We start from the raw sequence: 19,568 nt of genomic DNA, 5'->3' as shown, positions 1-19,568 counted from the left end.
GAATGTTGGGCTAATAGCCTTGAAACATCCTTAGCCTCTAATGCTACCAGGGAACAGCTGAATCTGAGGGGAGATCTACGAGATTTGGCTACCTATATAAATGAGGCAGCTTTGGACACTGGCCTACTAAATGCCAGGGTTTCATCGGTGGCCATTGCGACTCTATTCTCTGTGGCTCCTTTCTTGGAGAGCTGAAGCGGAATCCAAGAAGGAGTTGGAATGTTTGCCTTATGACTGTAAAGTCTTGTTTGGCCCTGATCTGGACAAGATTGTGAATACCTTAGTAGCAGCTAAGTCGGCTTGTCTGCATTCTGCTTCCGCCTCTTAGGGGGTTCGGACTCTGTCCTATTGGGCCCCAGGTAAGGCTGAAACTCAGTCCTTTCCCAGGCTATCCACCACCAAGAAATCTGCCAGGCCTAAGAAGCAGCCCTGGAGTACCAGATGTCCGGCTGCAAGCCTGATGACGACAAGTCCTCCACTTGATGGGATGGGCCTCCTCCTGGGGGACCCCAGGATGGGAGGCCAACTTCAATTCACCCAGTACTGGTGTCAAACTACCACAGATTCCGGGTGAAGGAAGTGGTCTCTCTGGGGTACGCCCTCTCCTTCTGCAGAAGGCCTCCCCATCAATTCTTTTGCACAGGGCTTCCGAAAAATGCGGACAAGGCTTTGGCTATTCAACAGGTGGTACAATCCATGCTACAGGCAGGAGTTATTGTACCGGTCCCGATGTCCCAAAGAGGAACAGGGTGGTATTCCAGCCTTTTTCTAGTCCAGAAGCCAAACTGTTCTTACCATCCTATTCTCAATCTCAGGTCCCTGAACAAATTCTTCAGGGTACCCAGGTTCAGAATGGAGACCCTATGCTCAGTTATACTGGTTATGGAACCTGGGGATTTTATGGTATCCCTGGATATTCAGGATGCATACCTGCATATTATGATTGTTTCAGCTCACCAATGTTTTCTCAGGTTCGCTGTGTCACAACAGCATTTCCAGTTTCAGGCTCTGCCATTTGGCCTTGCAACTGCACCTTGGGTGTTTACAAAGGTCATGGTGGTAATGGCAGCCCATCTGTGGCTGCAGGGGATCCGCCTATCACCATACCTGGGCGAACTCTTGCTAATAGCAGTGTCATCAGAGGTACTTCACCCCCACCTGCAGCTACTGATATTTGTGTTCCAGGTACAGGGATGGTTGATAAATTGGAAAAAGTCATCACTGATTCTGTCTCAAAGCATGCTCCTTCTGGGAGCCCTGTTGGATTCACAACATCAAAGAATTTTTCTCACAGCAGAAAAGATCTCAACTTGGCAGACGTGTGAACGGAGATGCCTTCACAATCGCAGAGTGTCAGTCCACTCAGCAATGCAGTTACTGGGATCCATGGTGTTGACATTCGACATGGTGAAGTATGCCCAGTTTCATTCCAGGCCTCTGCAGCTATTGATCTTCTCCAATTGGGACGGATTTCCCCATCATATACGGACTCAAATGTTGGTGCTCTCTCTGGAGGTACGCCTGTCGCTAACCTGGTGGCTACAGATGGCTCACTTCACCATGGGACGTCCCTTTTGGATCTCAGACTGGGTCCTTCAGATTGTTGCCAGTCTACGGGGCTTGGGCGCAGTGACAGGCCCGTACTCCGTTCAGGGAAGGTAGACTGCAGAGGAATCTGCACTTCCAATCAATATATTGGAACTGCTGGCAGTCTCCAGGGCTCTGCAGCAAGCCAGGCTGTTGCTTCACAGAAAACCCGTGCAAGTAGTCGGACAGTGCCATGACAGTGGCTTATCTAAACCATTAAGGATAAACTCAAAGTCAGACAGCAATGAAAGATGTGTCACGCATTCTGACATGGGCGGAAGGCCATCTACTAACCATATCGGCGGTGTTCATTCCATGAGTGTTGAATTGGGAAGCGGACTTCCTCAGCCATCACGATGTGCATCCAGGATAATGGTCTCTTCACCAAGAAGTGTTTCAACTCCTAATGGACAGGTGGGGCCTCATGGCTTCTCGACTAAATCACAAGCTGCTTCAATACGGGTCCAGGACAAGACACCAATGCTCTCTTGGTAGATCCTCTGTCAGTCAAGTGGACTTTTCAGTTTGTGTACCCGTTTCCTCCAATCTCCCTCCTTCCAGCCAATAAACAAACTTTGGCTAGATGGCTTTGCATGACTATCTCTGAGGCTTACATTCTTGAGGGACTTCCAGTCCCGCCCTCTGTTACTGCTCATTCTACTCGGTCTGTAGGCCCTTCGTGGGCAGCTAGTCGGGGTGCTTTGGCTGTACAGCTTTGTAAGGTGGCCATGTGGTCATCTATCCAGACCTTTTTGAGCTATTATGCCTTTGATACCTTTGCCACTCAGGATGCTTCCTTCGGACTGCGGATTCTCCTTTCTGCACAGGAGCTTTCCCTGCCCTTGAGGGTACAGCTTTGAGAATCCCCAAGGTTTCCTGTGGACTTTCTATGGACCCTGAAGTAGAAAAGTAGAGAGATGGTAATAACTTACCCTTGTTATCCCTTTCTACAAGGTCCACAGGGCGCCCGCCCTGACACACCTGTGCTTCAGATGGGCTTAGTTCTGTTCACTGGTTTTCCATCTCCTTCTTTGTGAGAATGTGATTCTAGTGTGTTCCAGACTTTCTTCTTTGATTCTCCTTCGGCCTTTGGAGCCTCTGGCCCGGGGGCAGGGTATAGAGGGAGGCCCCGTTGCATCCTGGGAGAAAAAATGTAACTGCATGGTGCCCGGATGTCTTCGTCATCACCTACACCCCAAGGTTTCCTGTGGACCCTATGACCCTATGGACCTCATAGAAAAAGTGGTAACAAGGGTAAGTTCTTACCATATCTACTTTTTAGCCTTCCTATTATATGTACTTGCGAGCGCCGGACAGTGCAAGCTCTGAGATGCCTCCTTTCAATGCTTGTGGACAGTGTAACTCTGCCAGCGGTTGTAAACACTCCACCATCGATACATCATCGCTTGCACCTTTTACACTTTAAGCGCCCTATAGCTGGCATAGTGTCTTTGGGGAGATGTACTAAGCTCTGGAAAGTGATAAATTGGAATGTGATAAAATACCAGCCACCCTGCTCATCTTACAGGCTGAAGAATGACAGGAGCTGATTGGTTGGCAGATTACCACTTTCCAATTTCTCTTTCTATGGGGTCTATTTACTAAACCTTTGATGGAGATAAAGTCCCAAACAATCTGCTCCTGTCATTTTTTAATCCTAGCATGTGACATGGCAGTTAAGAGCTGATTGGTTGGGACTTTCTGTTCACTTTCTCTCCATACAAGGCATAGTAAATAGATCACTTAGTACATATGCCCCTTTTCCTGAAAAATTTTAAAACATGGCCTCTGATGTTGTGGTTCTGCGTATGAGAATGTAGTTGCGTACACTGACACGCCCGTGACACTCCCATAACATGCCCATGGCAATTTTTTTTTTTCTGTTCACTTCAGGCCACCTGCCAGGCACTGCCCAGGAACGCCCATGGCTTTCCACCACCAACTCAAATGGGAGAGATTCATGGACGTATCTATAATGGGTGCAGGGTGTGTGGGGCGGTCCAGGGGGGCCCCGCACCGCACACCCTGCAACCATATTACTTACCTCTCCGGAGTCCCACATCGGAGCGGGGTTCCGGCGCTGTAAAAATTACGATAAAATGGGCGCCGCAGCCATTTTCCGTCGTTTGTGCAGTACAGGGTAAATGCCCGCCGCTGCCATTTTCGCAGTGACCTGTGCATACTCTATAGACTCTGCGCGCACTCTAGTGCCCAGAGTCTTTAACTCCGGCGCTGGCCGTGCACAGTTCAGTGCGCTGCTGGCCACCGGACAGAGGAGGGGGCCCATGTTGGAGACTGCACACGGGCCCCCTTCTCTCTAGAAACAACAGCAAATAATCGTTCATCTGCGTAAACAGACACTGCGACCACCTCTGAATCAGGCGCTGTATTTGTATGGTGAAATTCGAGAAAATGTAAGAATTAATTATATTTACAGTATTTGTTGCATCTGTCAGTCAGCGGATTACATAAAAATTGTGCAGATGGTAATAGCAAATATTCCCAATAACATCTCCAGTGTATGACTGCCTGCTAACTGAAAGGACACACAAAAAAAAATCTGGATCTACTGCAACATAACAGCATCATTCAGCAAACCACATTATGTAGATAGAATTTCCTAGTACAACAAGGTAAAAGAATCATATTACACACTTATCTGACACAGGCTGTTTTATAGATGTTTTGTTGTGTATGGTTCAGAATATAAAATTCATTTCGGCACCCATAAAATGTACTCTGGTTATTTTATCAATATTTTGTCTGAACCCTCCCGCATTTGACATTTGATGCTATAGTATATAGTGAAATGCAGTGGCTTATCTTTTCTTGGTGATTCGATTCCAAACATAGCAGCAGAGCCATAACTAGACTTTTTGGTACCCTGTGCCAGAAAGAGCATTGGTGTCCCCCTCATTTTTCAAAGGGACATAATGCACCCAAAAAAGGGCCATGGCTTCATGGGGAAGGGCCAGGGAAGAGATGGGAGAGGCCAGGAGATGCTGGGGATGAAATAAGAGGAAGCTACAAGCAAGAATGATAATGAGCAGAAATTTGACAGGCCCAAACAGCGCCCCCTGACCTGTGGTGCCCTGTGCGATGGCACCGGCCGCACTACCCTAGCTACGGCACTGCATAGCAGTATCTGTTTAATTGGCTAATTTTTTTTTTGCTGGCACCATAAATTGCGCTCTTCTGGGGAAGTGTGCTTAGGATCTCCATACTATGCCATGTCTGGTCCACATGTACATTACATGTAGAGGTAGCAATCAGTGAGCAGCTTCTCTGTCTGAGGGAGAATGAGTTTTACAGTAGTCCTCCCGACTTACACTCACACAACTGCGATGTCCATAAATCAGTGAAATCACTGTCACTGAAGTGAAGAATGAAGCCGCCCTGCGTTCCAATGGCGCCATCCCTCGCCCGGCACTGCAGGTAGAGCTCTGGAGTGTAAAGGAGCTGACCGCACTTCTAGTAACATATATTTCAGCGGGCACCCAGCAAATAGGGATTGCGGCCGTGGTCATTTCAATCCCCAGTGCACCTGCGCTCTGTGCGACATTATACACATAATAAACATTATAATCATTACATTATCCAGAATATTTAAGAATCGTCGTCCTAAACAGCCGATGTGATTGAAAGGAGTTTGATTTTGTCATAATTTGTAATGTCGACAATCATAATTTAGGGGCCTATTCATCAACACTAAATTAACGTTTTTAAGGACATTTTCCTAAAATAACGTTATTTTAGTATTCATGAAGCCACTTGGCACCGGAGATATCACTGATATCTCCAGGGGCAGATTGGGATGGAAAACCAGCCCGGGAAATTTTTGAAAGCAGCCCTAGTGGGATGATGGGGTATGTTGAGAGGGTGGAGTCCGCTGAGGGGGGCGGGATTCTCTCCCCTTTAGGGCCTGATTCTGAGTTGGACGCACTTACTTCCTCAACTAACCCCTTGCATGGTGTACAACCGTGAGTTGGAATGTGTAAGGCCTGAGAAGCCTACTTTTAGCGTCTATAGATGCTGCTATACCAACCCCCTGTAACCACCCAGGAACACCCAGCACATTTATAATAATGATATTGCTTTGCAGAAATGAATAATATAACAGCACCTTAAAGATCTACATTAGACTCATGGAATAATTTTATTTTGTATTTTCTCATAAGGCCTGATTCTGCATGGGAAGCTGCAGCGCCCGTCTGTGCGTCCTTTGCCGCAGTTGCATCTGCAACCTTATCCTAATGTCGCTACAAACTCCTTACATGGTGCACAGCCATGCGTCTGATAATGCAAGGATTGAGACACCTATTGTTAGCGTCTACAGATGCTGCAATACATATTAGTGCGTCTTTAGACATTATCAATAGTTGCATCATCTGCTAGGTGCAGATTATCCATCTAAGTATGGTCTCCAATATGAGTGACGCAGCGTCTCTGTATGCAACCACTTTCAGCAACACTCCTGTGTCACTCCAATAATATACCCTGACCGATTGCTTCATCTCAGTCTGATCAGGCAACCCCCTGTAACCACCCAGGAACGCCCAGCACATTTCTGATGCACTTCTTTGTGAGTGTGTCTGACTCTGTACTGCCCTCTGTATAAACACCATTGATGTGTGCGTGGTGCCACCGCTCCACTGCATCCAACATCGCTGCTGCGTCTGACTCACAATCAGGCCCACAATGCTTTATACTATACCGTAGTGGTGCTTACTATAGAACATAACTTCAAAAGGGTCATGCATATTTACATATTGTCCTCTATCTGCTGACCTCATTTATTATAAAAACGTTCAGAGGTGCAATAAATATAAAATAGCAATTACACCCCACCCTCCAAAAAAAACCAAACAAACATTTATTAAACATTCTGCCTGGCAAAGATATGTATTAGTAGTCAGCAGCGGCGAGACATTATGATGACCATCACACCAAACATGCTGCAGCAGGGCAGAACTATGGGAGACAACCGGGCTCCAGCTCTGAAGGGGCAGCTCCTCCATTTGTCCACAACATATTCAACCCACTTAGGGCTGTAACTATGTACCCGGACTGTACCGTCATGGCCGCCCTATACATGGCAACCCTTCCCGGCACCAGAGAAGTCACCATACAATAGTGGAGAGCTCCATATCAGACCATCAGCTGCTGCCTTTGTTTGTATAGAGCCTGTCTCCCTGCAAATTGCGACATTAACTTATAACTTGCCTCCTCCAGGCATCTGGGATGAACTTACGCCACTGTGCAGAAGCATACTGTACGGAAAATACATGTCACCTATATCTATCTATATACGTTCTGTAGGTGCGGCACTAGGGACAAAAACACAAACAGCAGTATATGTATTATCAACGTTTCAGTGCTGCTTTATTCAGCACTGTCTTCAGGATACAAACATTTATATTAAAAAGTGCTTACCTTATATACCATAGTGCACCCCACATGTGCAAAGAGAACACCAGAAATGGAGATAAGTATTTTTGTATACTATATACATATATATACATATACATATGGGATGTAGTCAGCATCCCGGCTGACGGGATGCCGACTGTCAATATACCGGCGCCGGAATCCCGACAGTAGTCGGGATATCGGCTCCAGAATACCGACTGCCAACATCCCGAAGGTAAGTATCGGGGGTTAGGGGGGAGGGTTAGGGTGTGGGCTTAGGCACTAGGGGAAGGGTTAGGTTTACGATACAGGGAGGGGGAGGCTAGGTTTAGGCACTAGGGGAGAGGTTAGGTTCAGACACCGGGGAGGGAGGGGTAGAGGTTAGCATTAGGAGTACTTGTCTACGGATGTCGGGATTGCGACTGTACCCAACCCAACCCTACACATATATATGTATATACATATGTGTATATACTATATATATATATATATATATATATATCTTCTATTTCATATAAGGAGACTTTGGATATATATATATATATATATATATATATATATATATATTAGGGGTGAGCGGGTTCGGATTTCTGAAATCCGAACCTCCCCGATCTGAGTCAGGCTCGACTTTTCCCGCCTGACTCGGATCTGAAATCGAGGCAAAACGTCATCATCCCGCCTTCCGAGTCTCGCGGGTTTTGGATCCTATATAAGGTACCCGCGTCGGCGCCATTTTCTCACTCGGCTGTGGACAGTGAAGAGGGAGGGTGGGAGTTAGGGCAGTGTAGTGTAGTGTAGTGTAGTGTCCACTACTTCAAAGTCCATAGGGGCTGGCTGTGTTGTGCTGTGCTGCTGTTGTTAATAGGGGCTGTGTCCACTACTTCAAAGTCCATAGGGGCTGGCTGGACTGTGTTGTGCAGTCAGTTCTCCATAGGGGCTGTGTCCACTCCAAAGTCCTGTGCAGTGTCCCAGTCCTAAAGGGGTGCTGTAGTGTTGTCCAGGGGGTGCTCTGTCCATCAGGGGTGCTCCCCCCAAGTGCTAAAAAAATAATATATTTTCTGTGTTTGTGAATTGTGTGCGCAGTAGCCGCACGTGCATCAACAAAGTAGTGCCAAGCGTGCGCCTGTGTCATAAGTAAAGGGCTGGCTGGCTTGACCGTTAAGGGTGCTGTAACCCCCGAAAGTACACTCCAGTCCAAACCAAAAAAAAAATTATTTTCTGTGTTTGTGACTTGTGTGCACTGTGGCTGCACGTGCATCAACAAAGGAGCAGCGCGAAGCGTGCGCCTGTGTCCCATAAGTAAAGAGCCGGCTGGCTCATTTCTTAAAGGGTGGTGTAACCCACAAAGTGCACTACTCTCCAGCAAAAATAAAAAAATATTTTCTGTGTTTGTGTGCGCTTTAGCCGCACGTATATATCAATATAACATAAATGGAGGACCAAACTTTCTCCGATAAAAATAAAATAGGGAAAGATCAAGAACCACTTCCTCCTAGTGCTGTTGCTGCTGCTGGGAGTTGTTCATCATCCCAGAGAGGAAGTAGGAACATCACTACTTTTACTAAACAATTGACCCTCCAACAGTCCCTAGCGATGAGGATGAAGTACGACAGCAGTCATCCTGAAGCAAAACGTATAACTGAGGCCTTGACTGCTATGTTGGTGTTAGACGTGCGTCCGGTATCCGCCATTAGTGCAGTGGGATTTAGACAATTGATGGAGGTAGTGTGTCCCCGGTTCCTAATCCCGTCTAGATTCCACCTGCATCCTTAAAGCAGCAGCGACAAGCGTGCGTCTGTCTGTTAAAGGGTGGTGACACCCTCAAAGTGTGCTACACAAACAATAAAAATATTATTCTTTTTTTTTTCTGTCTTTGTGAATTGTGTGGGCTGTAGCCGCACTTGCATCCTCAAAGCAGCAGCGACAAGCATGCGTCTGTCTGTTAAAGGATTACATCGGTGACAGCATCCAAGTAGGCATGTCAGACAGTCCGTACCTGTACTGGCAGGAAAAAGAAGCAATTTGGAGGTCCCTGTACAAACTGGCTCTATTTTACCTGAGTTGCCCCCCCTCCAGTGTGTACTCCAAAAGAGTGTTTAGTGCAGCCGAGAACCTTGTCAGCGAAAGGCGTAGGAGGTTGCTTCCACAAAATGTGGAGAAGATGATGTTCATAAAATGAATTATCAACTCTTCCAGGGAGACCAGCCTCCAGAACGTACAGTGGGACCTGTGGTTCCAGCGGGGACAAATTAATACTCTGTGAGGATGAGGATGTACACACTGAAGAGGGTGAGGAATCGGTGGATGAGGATGACATCTTGCCTCCGTAGAGCCAGTTTGTGCAGGGACAGATTAATTGCCAGCTTGTTTTGTGGGGGCCCAAACGAACCAATCATTTCAGCCACAGTTGTGTGGCAGACCCTGGCGCTGAAATGATTGGTTTGTTAAAGTGTGCATGTCCTGTTTATACAACATAAGGGTGGGTGGGAGGGCCCAAGGACAATTCCATCTTGCACCTCTTTTTTTTCTTTGCATTATGTACTGTTTGGGGCCTAGTTTTTCAAACTGCCATCCTGTCTGCCACTGCAGTATCACTCCTAGATGGGCCACGTGTTTGTGCCGCCCACTCGTGTCGCTTAGCATAGTCATCCAGCTACCTCGGTGCAACCTTTTGGACATAAAAACACTATTGTGAGGTGTTCAGAATAGACTGGAAATGAGTGGAAATTAAGGTTATTGAGGTTAATAATAGCATAGGAGCAGAAAAACCTACAAATTCTGTGATTTTAGCTGTTTTTATGCTTTTTTTCAAAAAAATACAGATCCAAAACACAAAACCCAGAACCCAAAACACGGAAGGGTGGTTTTGGCAAAACCAATCCAGATCCAAAACCAAAACACAAAACACGAAAAGTGGCCGGTGCACACCCCTAATATAGATAGATAGAGATATATATATATATATATATATATATATACATATATATATATACATATATATATATATATATATATATATATATATTATTATCTATAGATATATAAAACTTTTATTCCCACTGCAAGGCAAGTAAATACTTGTAAACACTGCACTATAAAAAAAACATAGATGGTTTAGGCAATCCATTTTACCTACTAGGTTTGTGTTTACTTAATGCAGTGCTGTCAAAAGTGGCTGGCCGGCTCCTGATTCTCCTGGACTGATGGAGCGATTAGGGCTGGGGGGCTGCTTAATGCCTACCTCTAGATTAGGAGGACCGGAGGTGGCTGACGGGCTCCGCAAAGCAGCTCCCCGTCGGCCATTTATTTTTTTTTTCCCTGTAATCTCCTGCACATGCGCAGTTTACACTGCCCGATCGGAGGTGAGCTCCGATCGCGGCAGCTGGCCCGGCAGAGGGGGTGACAGGCATGTACTGATGGGACTATGGGACCGGCCCAGGGGGAAACGGCCCGGCTTCCCGGCGGCCCAATCCGCCCCTGGATATCTCCTTGCTAAGTTCCCCTGCGTTAATTTCCACACTCCCCATACCTTAGTATGGGGATGTGGAAATTATGGTATTCATCAAATTCTGAAAATTATGTGAGGTGGCGAATAGCAGGTGAAACTTACCTGCTGCAAGCTGGACAGGTCCCCCAGCGTCTTCCTCCGGCGCTGTGGTGCGTTCTCTGGCTCCGGAGGCTGGTTGGACACTGTGTTCTCCCAGCAGAACACAATAAATATTAGAAAAAATCTTTTTTTTTCCCTAATCTGTACTGTGGTCTGCTGAGAGACCATGTGACAGACCAGCAGGACGGAGCCGGAGGCTGCTGCGCGGGCAGGTAAGTGCTGTGTATGCGCTGGGTTAACGAATTTAACAGCGCATGCGCAGTACTGTTTCCGGCTGCGGTAAGTTAGTGTAGACAGGGATAACTATCTATTTCCTGAAAAGCTGTCATCGCAAAAATGACAACTTTTCGGAATAGTTATAGGGAGGAGGAATGATGAATTCCTCTGGTAATTAGGTAGAACTCCATGCGAGTTCTAAACCTAATTAAATCCAGGGAAAGTTTAGTAATGATGAATAGGCCCCTTAGTCTTTAACATATCAACAGGTACATATCCACATGCACAATATTGACTTGGAACTTGTCAAAACTACCATAAAGTTACATGTTAAAATGTCAATATCTAACCCTAACCATTACACTAACCCTAACCCTTACACACTAACCCTAACTATATAACCCTTACACACTAACCCTAACTATATAACCCTTACACACTAACCCTAACCATAACCCATACACTAATCCTGACTCTAACATTTCTATTGTTGCCATTTTGACTATGTGGATTTGCCAGATGTCAACATATTAAGTGTTGACATCATAAAATTCAACATTCTGGTGTCAACCATATGACTGCCCACACAGTAAATGTTGTCATCCAGACTGCATACCACTGAAATAAGCCCTCCAAAGCTACAAGGAAACATTGTACTTTATGGAATAGTGTTTAAAGGCAGCCACACAAAACAAGTGGAATTAGATTACTTAAAATGTAAAAATGTTACTTAATATAAAATGTTGAATTTGCATCTGACAATTTCGGCGTCCCCCAAGGCCTTTTTTGGTCCAAACATTAGTTCTCTCTTGATTGCTCGGTTTGAGTTGTGAAAAACTCCATCTCCCTTTGAACTTACCCTTTGCCTTATCTGCTTCTTTGTGTACCAGACCCAGCTGCCTTTGGCCTTCCTTTATTGCACTATCCTCTGGTCTCTTGCCTTCCTTTCTGCCTCTGTACTCCAATTCAGTCTCTGGATCATTACACCTGAACAGTGCCACTCAGCAGGAGACGAGAAATTTGTGTGGATCTTATAGATGCATACTAAAACTCACCAAATTAACCAATAGCCATAGGCTATGGTTTGAGACCTTTAAATTAAATGCCTTGATTTGCTGAGCAGTGTAAGAATGAGATTTAGGGAATGAGGTTGCAATTTTAAGGGATATCTTGGATGGTATTTTCTATTGGATGTATTCAGCATCCCGACGTGCTGGATTTTCTATTATGGGAAAGAACCTTTATTTTGTACCAGGTCTACTTTATGCTACACAGTATTCCCCTCAGTTCGTATTATACCACAGTAATGCCCCTTATGTACGTTATGTTACAGTAGTGCTCCTTATTGGAATTTGGTGTCAGAGCAGTCAGGCGTGACCTCACCAGACTCACCGCTCAAGCTTTTCCCAGTCATGGGTGCCACGCCCCAGGCTCTCAGCATCAGCACCCGGCTCAGGCCTCCCCTCAGCAGCAGGAACACAGCTGTCATGTTCTCTCCTTCGTGCAAACCAGGCCGGCTGATGTCTGGACCAGGGTGGTAGATGGAACCCACCTCAGAGGTGGAAAAGACGAGTAGCCAGGGGTGATGATGGGAGGGGACCGCCTCCTCCCTCTTTATTACCCGTGGATCCACCCTTCCTCCCTTCCGTTCAGTCCCAGAGTCTAAGATCCCGTAGGGTCCTATGCAAAATACCACCTTGAGGCTACATATGTAGCGTATAAATTTCTCACAAAGCTCTCCCCACTTACTTAGATCTTCCACCTGCTGAAGAGCTGAGCCTGAAGCACATAAATAGATCAGTGCATCCATACGGGAGGCGTGGTGAGCAACCCCTGTCTAAAGGCACTGATCTCTGTGTTCCAGGCTCAGCACATGCTCTGCCATTCGCCGGATGGCTGATCTCTGGCACCCTGGCCGGAGCATGTGCTCCACTGGAACCAGCCTCGCTACTCCCCTGATCTCACTCCACAATTTAGTGAATGTCAGGCTGCTGGGGCATCTCTTAAATATGGAGGTTAGTTTATACTGTTAAATCTCTGAACCGTCATATTGGTTACAGGTTGCTGTTATTAAAGTTATAGACTTAAGAGCCATGTTAAATATTAGATCAGTTACTGTATTTAGTATACATCTTTGTAACTGTATTCATGAATGTGTTTATTTTATAGTAGTGAAGATTATTTTTTCATATTCAACCCAGGGTGACCTTCAGGCTGTGTGCGCCTACATGTGTTTTGTTTGCATGGCTGGATTTAAGTACAAGCAAAGCAGAAGTGTTGTTAAATATACTGTAAGTATACCGAAAACAATGGTAAGTATACATGGAAAAATATAAACTACTATGGTGATGCAGGTTTTTTAAGTTTTTTTTTTTGTATTAAATGGCAACTATTACAATAGAAATGAACATCAATTAATGCACAATTTAAAGCCTTTTCACAAATTGAAGGATTTAAAAATTCCCGAAAAATAGTAATGCTTTATGCTTTGCAGTATGTCTGCTATCCGGAACCAATCACCTTAGTGTTAATATCAGGGCCCATTGTATGGGAGATGATCTGAGGTGAGGTTTGAGCAAGTGAATTACACAAATGCTGACTCTAAGGGATATATTTACTAAAGTGCGAGTTTTTAGACGTGGAGTTGTCCATAGCAAACAATGAGCTTCTATTCTATCATTTATCTAACACCTTCTAGAAGATAATAGCTAAAACCTGGTTGCTATGGGCAACCTCTCCACTTCTAAAAACTCGCACTTTAGTAAATATACCCTAAAGACTGGACTACAGCTGTCAGCCAAGTATAGAGAATTAGAGTAAACTTTTAAAATATTTTCTCAGTTGGAATTCCATTCAAACTGTGAAATTGGTCTATATTATATTTTCCACATCATAGTCATTGACATTTATAGCATTATTCAAGATATACAGTACCTATACCCTAAACTAAAGCTGCCTGTCCGGCAATCCAGAAACCAGGCTGCTTCTCCTGGAGTTTGTGCCACCTGTATATCCGGTCGATATTAGAAGCTCTATACAACTCTTATGCCACTTATTCAATGTTTTAGGCACCTCATAATCATAGGCCACCTTGGTGACTGTCTACATTTATTTGATGGTAGTGCCAGACCTGCCTAGAAACATCTTTGCTGCCGGTGCTTTAGATCAGTGAAGAGTGCAGACAGTAGTAGTGTGCAAGAAGGGTGGTGACTCAGTCCATCAATGACTATAAAGTTATTAATACATGAGCCATTGCTCAGGAAAGCTTACTAGTAACATACACAGGCTTCTGACAGATAATGAAACCTTTGTGCAAGGTCTAGGGCAAGTGCTGGACTCCCATGCTAGAATTCTATCTGTCTTTCACAAATTTTCTCAAGTTTGTACATGTCCAAGGCCCAACATATCAGATGGCCAAACAGGGATACATGATCTGTGGAGAGACCCACTGACTCCTGCATGCTGTCCAGCAGACGTTCAGTTTTATATTAAACAGTTGTTATAAACAGTTATAAACTTCTGAAAGTACTAAAACACATTATATTCAGTGTAAATGTTAATATTTTTTTTCTTTTCTGTAAAGAAAGGTTAGAAGAAAAACCTCTTGACTACCAGGTGTTTAGGGAAATGTTAAAGAAAACAGGGGAAGAGGGACAGAAGGAGAGGGATGCTAAGGGATTCCATATCCAATATAAAAAGAGAACAGCAAAGAAGATTCAACAAGAGTAGCAGAACCAGAAGGAAGGATCATGGTTAAAAAGCAAGAGCAGGGACACCATTGTGCTGAGACTACATTGTGCTGGTCATACGCTCCATTTTAAAAAAAAAAACAGATTCTCTAAGAGCACAGGAGGGTTAGAGGATTTCTAGAGGAAGGCAATCAAGCAGGTAGCAGCACTGAGAACATGTCTGGCAAGTTAGTTCTGGTGTTTACTGGGGTCTGGGAATGGTAGAGGGAGCAATGGGGACATCAAAAAGGTCAGTAGAAACCGCACTTCTGCCCAGAAAGGGAAGGACTCTATGGAGCCTAGCAGGTACCAAATAGTATGAAAATAGTCATTTGTAAGCATTCTCCTTGATGCAGCACAGTCTAAATATCCGATCAATCCCCTGCATCACGGGGTTCACCGAGATCCGGCACTCTTCCATTCATGGAGGCGTTGCAGAGGAACAGAGGCGGTGAGGACAGGGTTTTATAGAAAGGATATGAAACCCGTGAATGTGGGACCAGTTTGACTATAGTTTTTCAAAGGGCGAGAACAAAACTAAAAGTGAGAGCGAAAAAAATCCTTAAGTTGCAAGTATTGATGAAAAATCATGTTGGGAGGTGGAACACAGTAGTTTTTAACTTATTTAATTTATTAAGGTCAATTTTTTTAGAACACACGTGAAGGCTGGTACGCATAATAAAACAGTTACCCCATTACTCCATATTATCGGATATAATTTCAGTTTTGTTAAATCTTCCTGTTAATTTTGCATGGATACTGTTATGACAGCTTGAATTGTAACTTTAGCGTGACTTTGATCAAAATTTACTATAAATAAAGTGGGTCTGATTCAGAGGGGGAAGCCGCTGTGTCCAATTGTGCGTTTGTTGCAAAGCACCCCTTCACGGCACTGCAACAATGTCTTTTTTTTCTTTCTTCTTTTTTAAGGGGGCTTGGACACACCTTCCGCAGTTAGGCCTTGGCCCGGCTCTTGGCAGCCCTGCTTGTACCAGCCCTATGAGAGGTGCAGTTACTCCGTGTAAACATGGCCTCTGACTGCGGCTCTGCATCTGGGATTGCAGTCGCTTTCACTGACACGTCCGCGCACTCCCATAGCACTTCAATGAGGCATACTTTTTTGTATTCACTTCAGAAAACCTCCCAGTCACCACCCAAAAACACAATCACTTTGCCTCCCCATATCTGACATTCTCTCTCCTGAACACATCAGCATCTTTGTGCGTACACTGTGTAACGCATTCATCGTAGGGGCTTTGTAAATTTTTTGCGTGTGCGCAGTAGCGAATAAACGCTCAACTGTGTGAACTTCGGCATTGCACCTCTTACTCAGTATGTGCTAAACACCAAGCAAGAAGCACATTATTGCTGACCTCATTCCTTTTTAAAACAACCTTTTGAAAACCATTAAATTGTGTTAAATGAATGTAAGTACAGTAGCCTATAATTAAAAAAATAATCACTAAGGCATAGCTAAAAAGCCCAGTGTTTCTAGTTTTGATAAAGTGCTTGGAAACTTGACCGATTTTGTGATTTCTTAAAGGTTACAATGCTAGCAGTTACACAGGAGGAATATTTCATCTGTTTTTTTTTCTTATTTTAAATAGAAACAACTAACTTTACAAATCGAAGTTGCGAAGTCTCAACTTAAGATGTTTTCATCAGGAAAGCTGGAACTGAACCAATCTGCAGAGAAATATGACTTGCAGCAGAAGGTGATAGAGATGACAAATGGTATGAAATAAATCTGTTCTTTACTGACAGCTAAAAGAAATAGTGACTGTTTTATTTTAGTCCTGCAATTTCATTGTTTTTGGAAATTGAACATTCTCACAGTGAATAAGACAGTTTAACATCCTCTAGGTGTTATACCAGACAAGCAGATATAGTGTTGTGAGTCAGTAAATGTTGCATTTTATAGTATAACTATAAACTACAACTATAAGTACAATCTCTAGAGAGGTTAGCGCAGAGGTTCCCAAACGCGGTCCTCAAGACTCACCAACAGGTCAGGTTTTAGAGATTTCCATGGTATAGCACAGGTGGTTAAATCAAATTGACTGAGGTACTAATTAAGTCACCTGTGCTCAACCATGGTTATTTCTAAAACCTGGACTGTTGGGGAGCCTTGAGGACCGCGTTTGGGAACCTCTGTGTTAGTGTTTCTTGGTTATGGTGACTCAGAGTTCTGGGATCATTTATGTACTGTAATTACCCAGTCTGAGTACTGACAGAAACTTCTTATTATTATTTATGCAAAGAAGCATGTTAAGAGCCCTAACTCAAAAAAAATAAATTATATACACAGTACAGGCATTTCATCTCTGCCCATGGTAAAGAATTGATAGCACAGTTGCTCTCTAAAAAAAATGTTTCTTCTTTCCACTTCATAGCAGCCATTACTTGTGAGTTTACATCCCATCCTCATATTGTTAGACAGTGGACCTTCCACTTAGGGTATAATAGGCTCACTCCTCCCCTTCCTTCCTTAGTCTTTTTTCCTGTCTCCTAGTACAGGCAGTGTAGGGCAGTTTATTTAATCAATGCAGAGGACTTGCCTCAGTGACTACCCAGTAAATACGCCTCTTGGAGCTGTGACCTGGAAGGGGGTCAGCACCCCGGGGAGAAGCTGATGTGTGCTGCAGAATTATGGGCCCCTGTGTTGCGCCCACTAATCGCTATGTCTCCTGGTCCCAGCAGCCGTCCTGTATCCCTGTGGGGTTTGGCGAGCAGAAGCTCTGGAGATGGTTGTGGCAGGCGGCTATGCACGAAGGTGTCTGTGACCCGGTCTTGCCCAGATTACTGTGCATGGACTGTCTGAACATGCATCTGAGCACCAAGTGTAATGGAGTTGCTTTGCCCTCCACAAAAGTCTGACCTGGAGTCATCCATGTTGCTAGACACAGGATCATAGGATAAGAGCCTTCTCTACAACCTGATGTTAGAATATTTAACTTAGGATCTTGTGGATACTCTACTAAAAAAGTATTTTTAAATCAATGAATTATAATGAAGCTGTGAAGATGTGTAAGATTAATGATTTGAAGACAGATATGAGAGAAGCCAGAGCCGTAACTAGACTTTTTGGTGCCCTAGCATTGGCGCCCCCCTCATTTTTCAAAGGGACATAATGCACCCAAAAAAGCCATGGCTTCATGGGGAAGGGCCAGGGAAGAGATCAGAGAGGCCAGGAGATGCTGGGGATGAGTAAGAGGAAGCTACAAGCAAGAATGATAATAAACAGAAATTTGACAGCCCCAAACAGCGCCCCCTGACCTGTGGTGCCCTGTGCGATGGCACCGGCTGCACTACCCTAGCTACGGCCCTGAGAGAAGCAGATATTTTTCGATAGATATGATTATGAAGGAGATTATGTATAAAGAATGTTGATAACATCCGGGTATCCTTTTAATGACTCCATTTTTAACTTACTGTGTTGTCCCTAAGATTGATGCAGCAGTTTCTGAAATTGTATCTAAACTACAATTCCTCTTGAAGATGGGGCAGCACATATGGTGTAAGGGCTAGCATTGCTGCCTCACAGCACTGAGGTTGTGGGTTCGGTTCCTATCATGGCCCTGATTATGGAGTTTGTATGTTCTCCATATGCTTGTGTGGGAAGCTCCTTAAAAATAATACATAGCTCCGCAGCAGTCTCTAAAATCTGGTGTTGGGATAGCCTTGGTCTCTAGAACTTTGAGGCTCTGGACATCTGTTATGAACACAAACTTAGAAGAGAAAATTGTAAGGCATTATTTACAATGAAGTCTCTATAATGTATAAGGCTATAAGAATATCTGTGTTCTTCAAGTGACATATTGGATATGGTAGCAGGAGTGATAGTGGGAATGACTCTATGGCTATGCTCTTGGGTAAGTGATGTACATAAAAAAAATAAAAAATTCTTTACCCTGTGTGTAGGTTCCTTGCTTTTTGGTGATAAATTAGTAGCATGTATCCTTTGCCATCTCCTAAACAGTTAAAGGAAGCAAGCAGTTATAGACCTGGATGGCACTATAGTAGCAGATATTCTGCAGGACTGTCATTTGCCTTTCGTCAGTCCCATTGGAGAAACGATCCGAGGCAAAAAACTTGTCAGATAAAGTTGTACAGCAGGGACAAGTCTTTTAAAAATGTCCATTTCGGGACGAATGTGTTCTGGAAGTAGTGTTTCATGAGTATCTGATAGAATTTAAATTTGTGGAATCAAGAGTTACAGTGGTAACTTTGGAAGTTAAGACTCTGTGAAACAGTTTGGAAAATATGATGAAATAAAATTTTTTTAAATTTGTCCATTTTTGGAAGAAAAGATTGGTTTCTGTTCTCCGATATTCCTGGTAGGAAAACCTTGAGGAGGATTCAGAACAATTATGGATCTCAGACAATTTAACAAATTTGTGAAGGTGAAGACATTTCATATGGAAACACTGAAATCCACACTGGTGGACACAAGACCAGGAGGACATTCTGGTGTCAATAGATCTAAAGAATACCTATTTCCATGTTACAATTAACAGAAAACATCGCATATTGCTGAGATTTTGTTTCCAGGGGAGACCTCTTCACTTTACTTACCTTCCTTTCGGTCTGCCACAATCCCGAAAAGTTGATTTAAGTCCTGGTGACTTTTATAGCTCATTTGAGAAGACACGGAATAGCAAACTGGCAGTATTTAGACTATCTAACTGCTGGAAGTTCAGAGGAAATGGTACAAAAGGCAGTAGACAGAATGATTAGAATTCCTTCAATGTCATGTTGGGTTATAAACTGGGCTTAAAGCCAGTTTGGATCCAAGACAGCAAATAAAATTCCAGGGTATGCTGGTAGACACTCTAAGATTGCGTTATCAGACAAATGACGCAAAAAATTTAGAAAGGATTAGCTTCTTTGATTCGGTAATGCGACACAATATTGTTACGCCTTGGATCAAGTCTATTGGGAATGATGTCTTCCACCATAGACATAATCCTTTGGGCAATATGGAGTATGAGAAGGTTGTAGTAGAACTTGCTTCAATGCAG

At 44.1% G+C, this 19,568-nt stretch overlaps 1 protein-coding gene across 1 annotated transcript in view; it reads left to right on the top strand.

Moving 5' to 3' along the window:
* The window catches only part of LOC148538345 (uncharacterized), a 231,790-nt gene that overhangs the window by 84,896 nt on the left and 127,326 nt on the right, over nt 1-19,568 (top strand). Inside the window, exons 8-9 of the mRNA XM_088454387.1 lie at nt 13,021-13,110; nt 16,155-16,281. Of these exons, the coding sequence (XP_088310513.1) occupies nt 13,021-13,110; nt 16,155-16,281 (217 nt within the window). The remainder of the gene's footprint in view (nt 1-13,020; nt 13,111-16,154; nt 16,282-19,568) is intronic.

Source organism: Taudactylus pleione, unplaced genomic scaffold, assembly GCF_031769625.1.
Source record: "Taudactylus pleione unplaced genomic scaffold, aTauple2 ptg000040l, whole genome shotgun sequence".
NCBI classification, from domain to species: Eukaryota; Metazoa; Chordata; class Amphibia; order Anura; family Myobatrachidae; genus Taudactylus; species Taudactylus pleione.
This window is presented reverse-complemented; position numbering and strand designations above follow the sequence as displayed.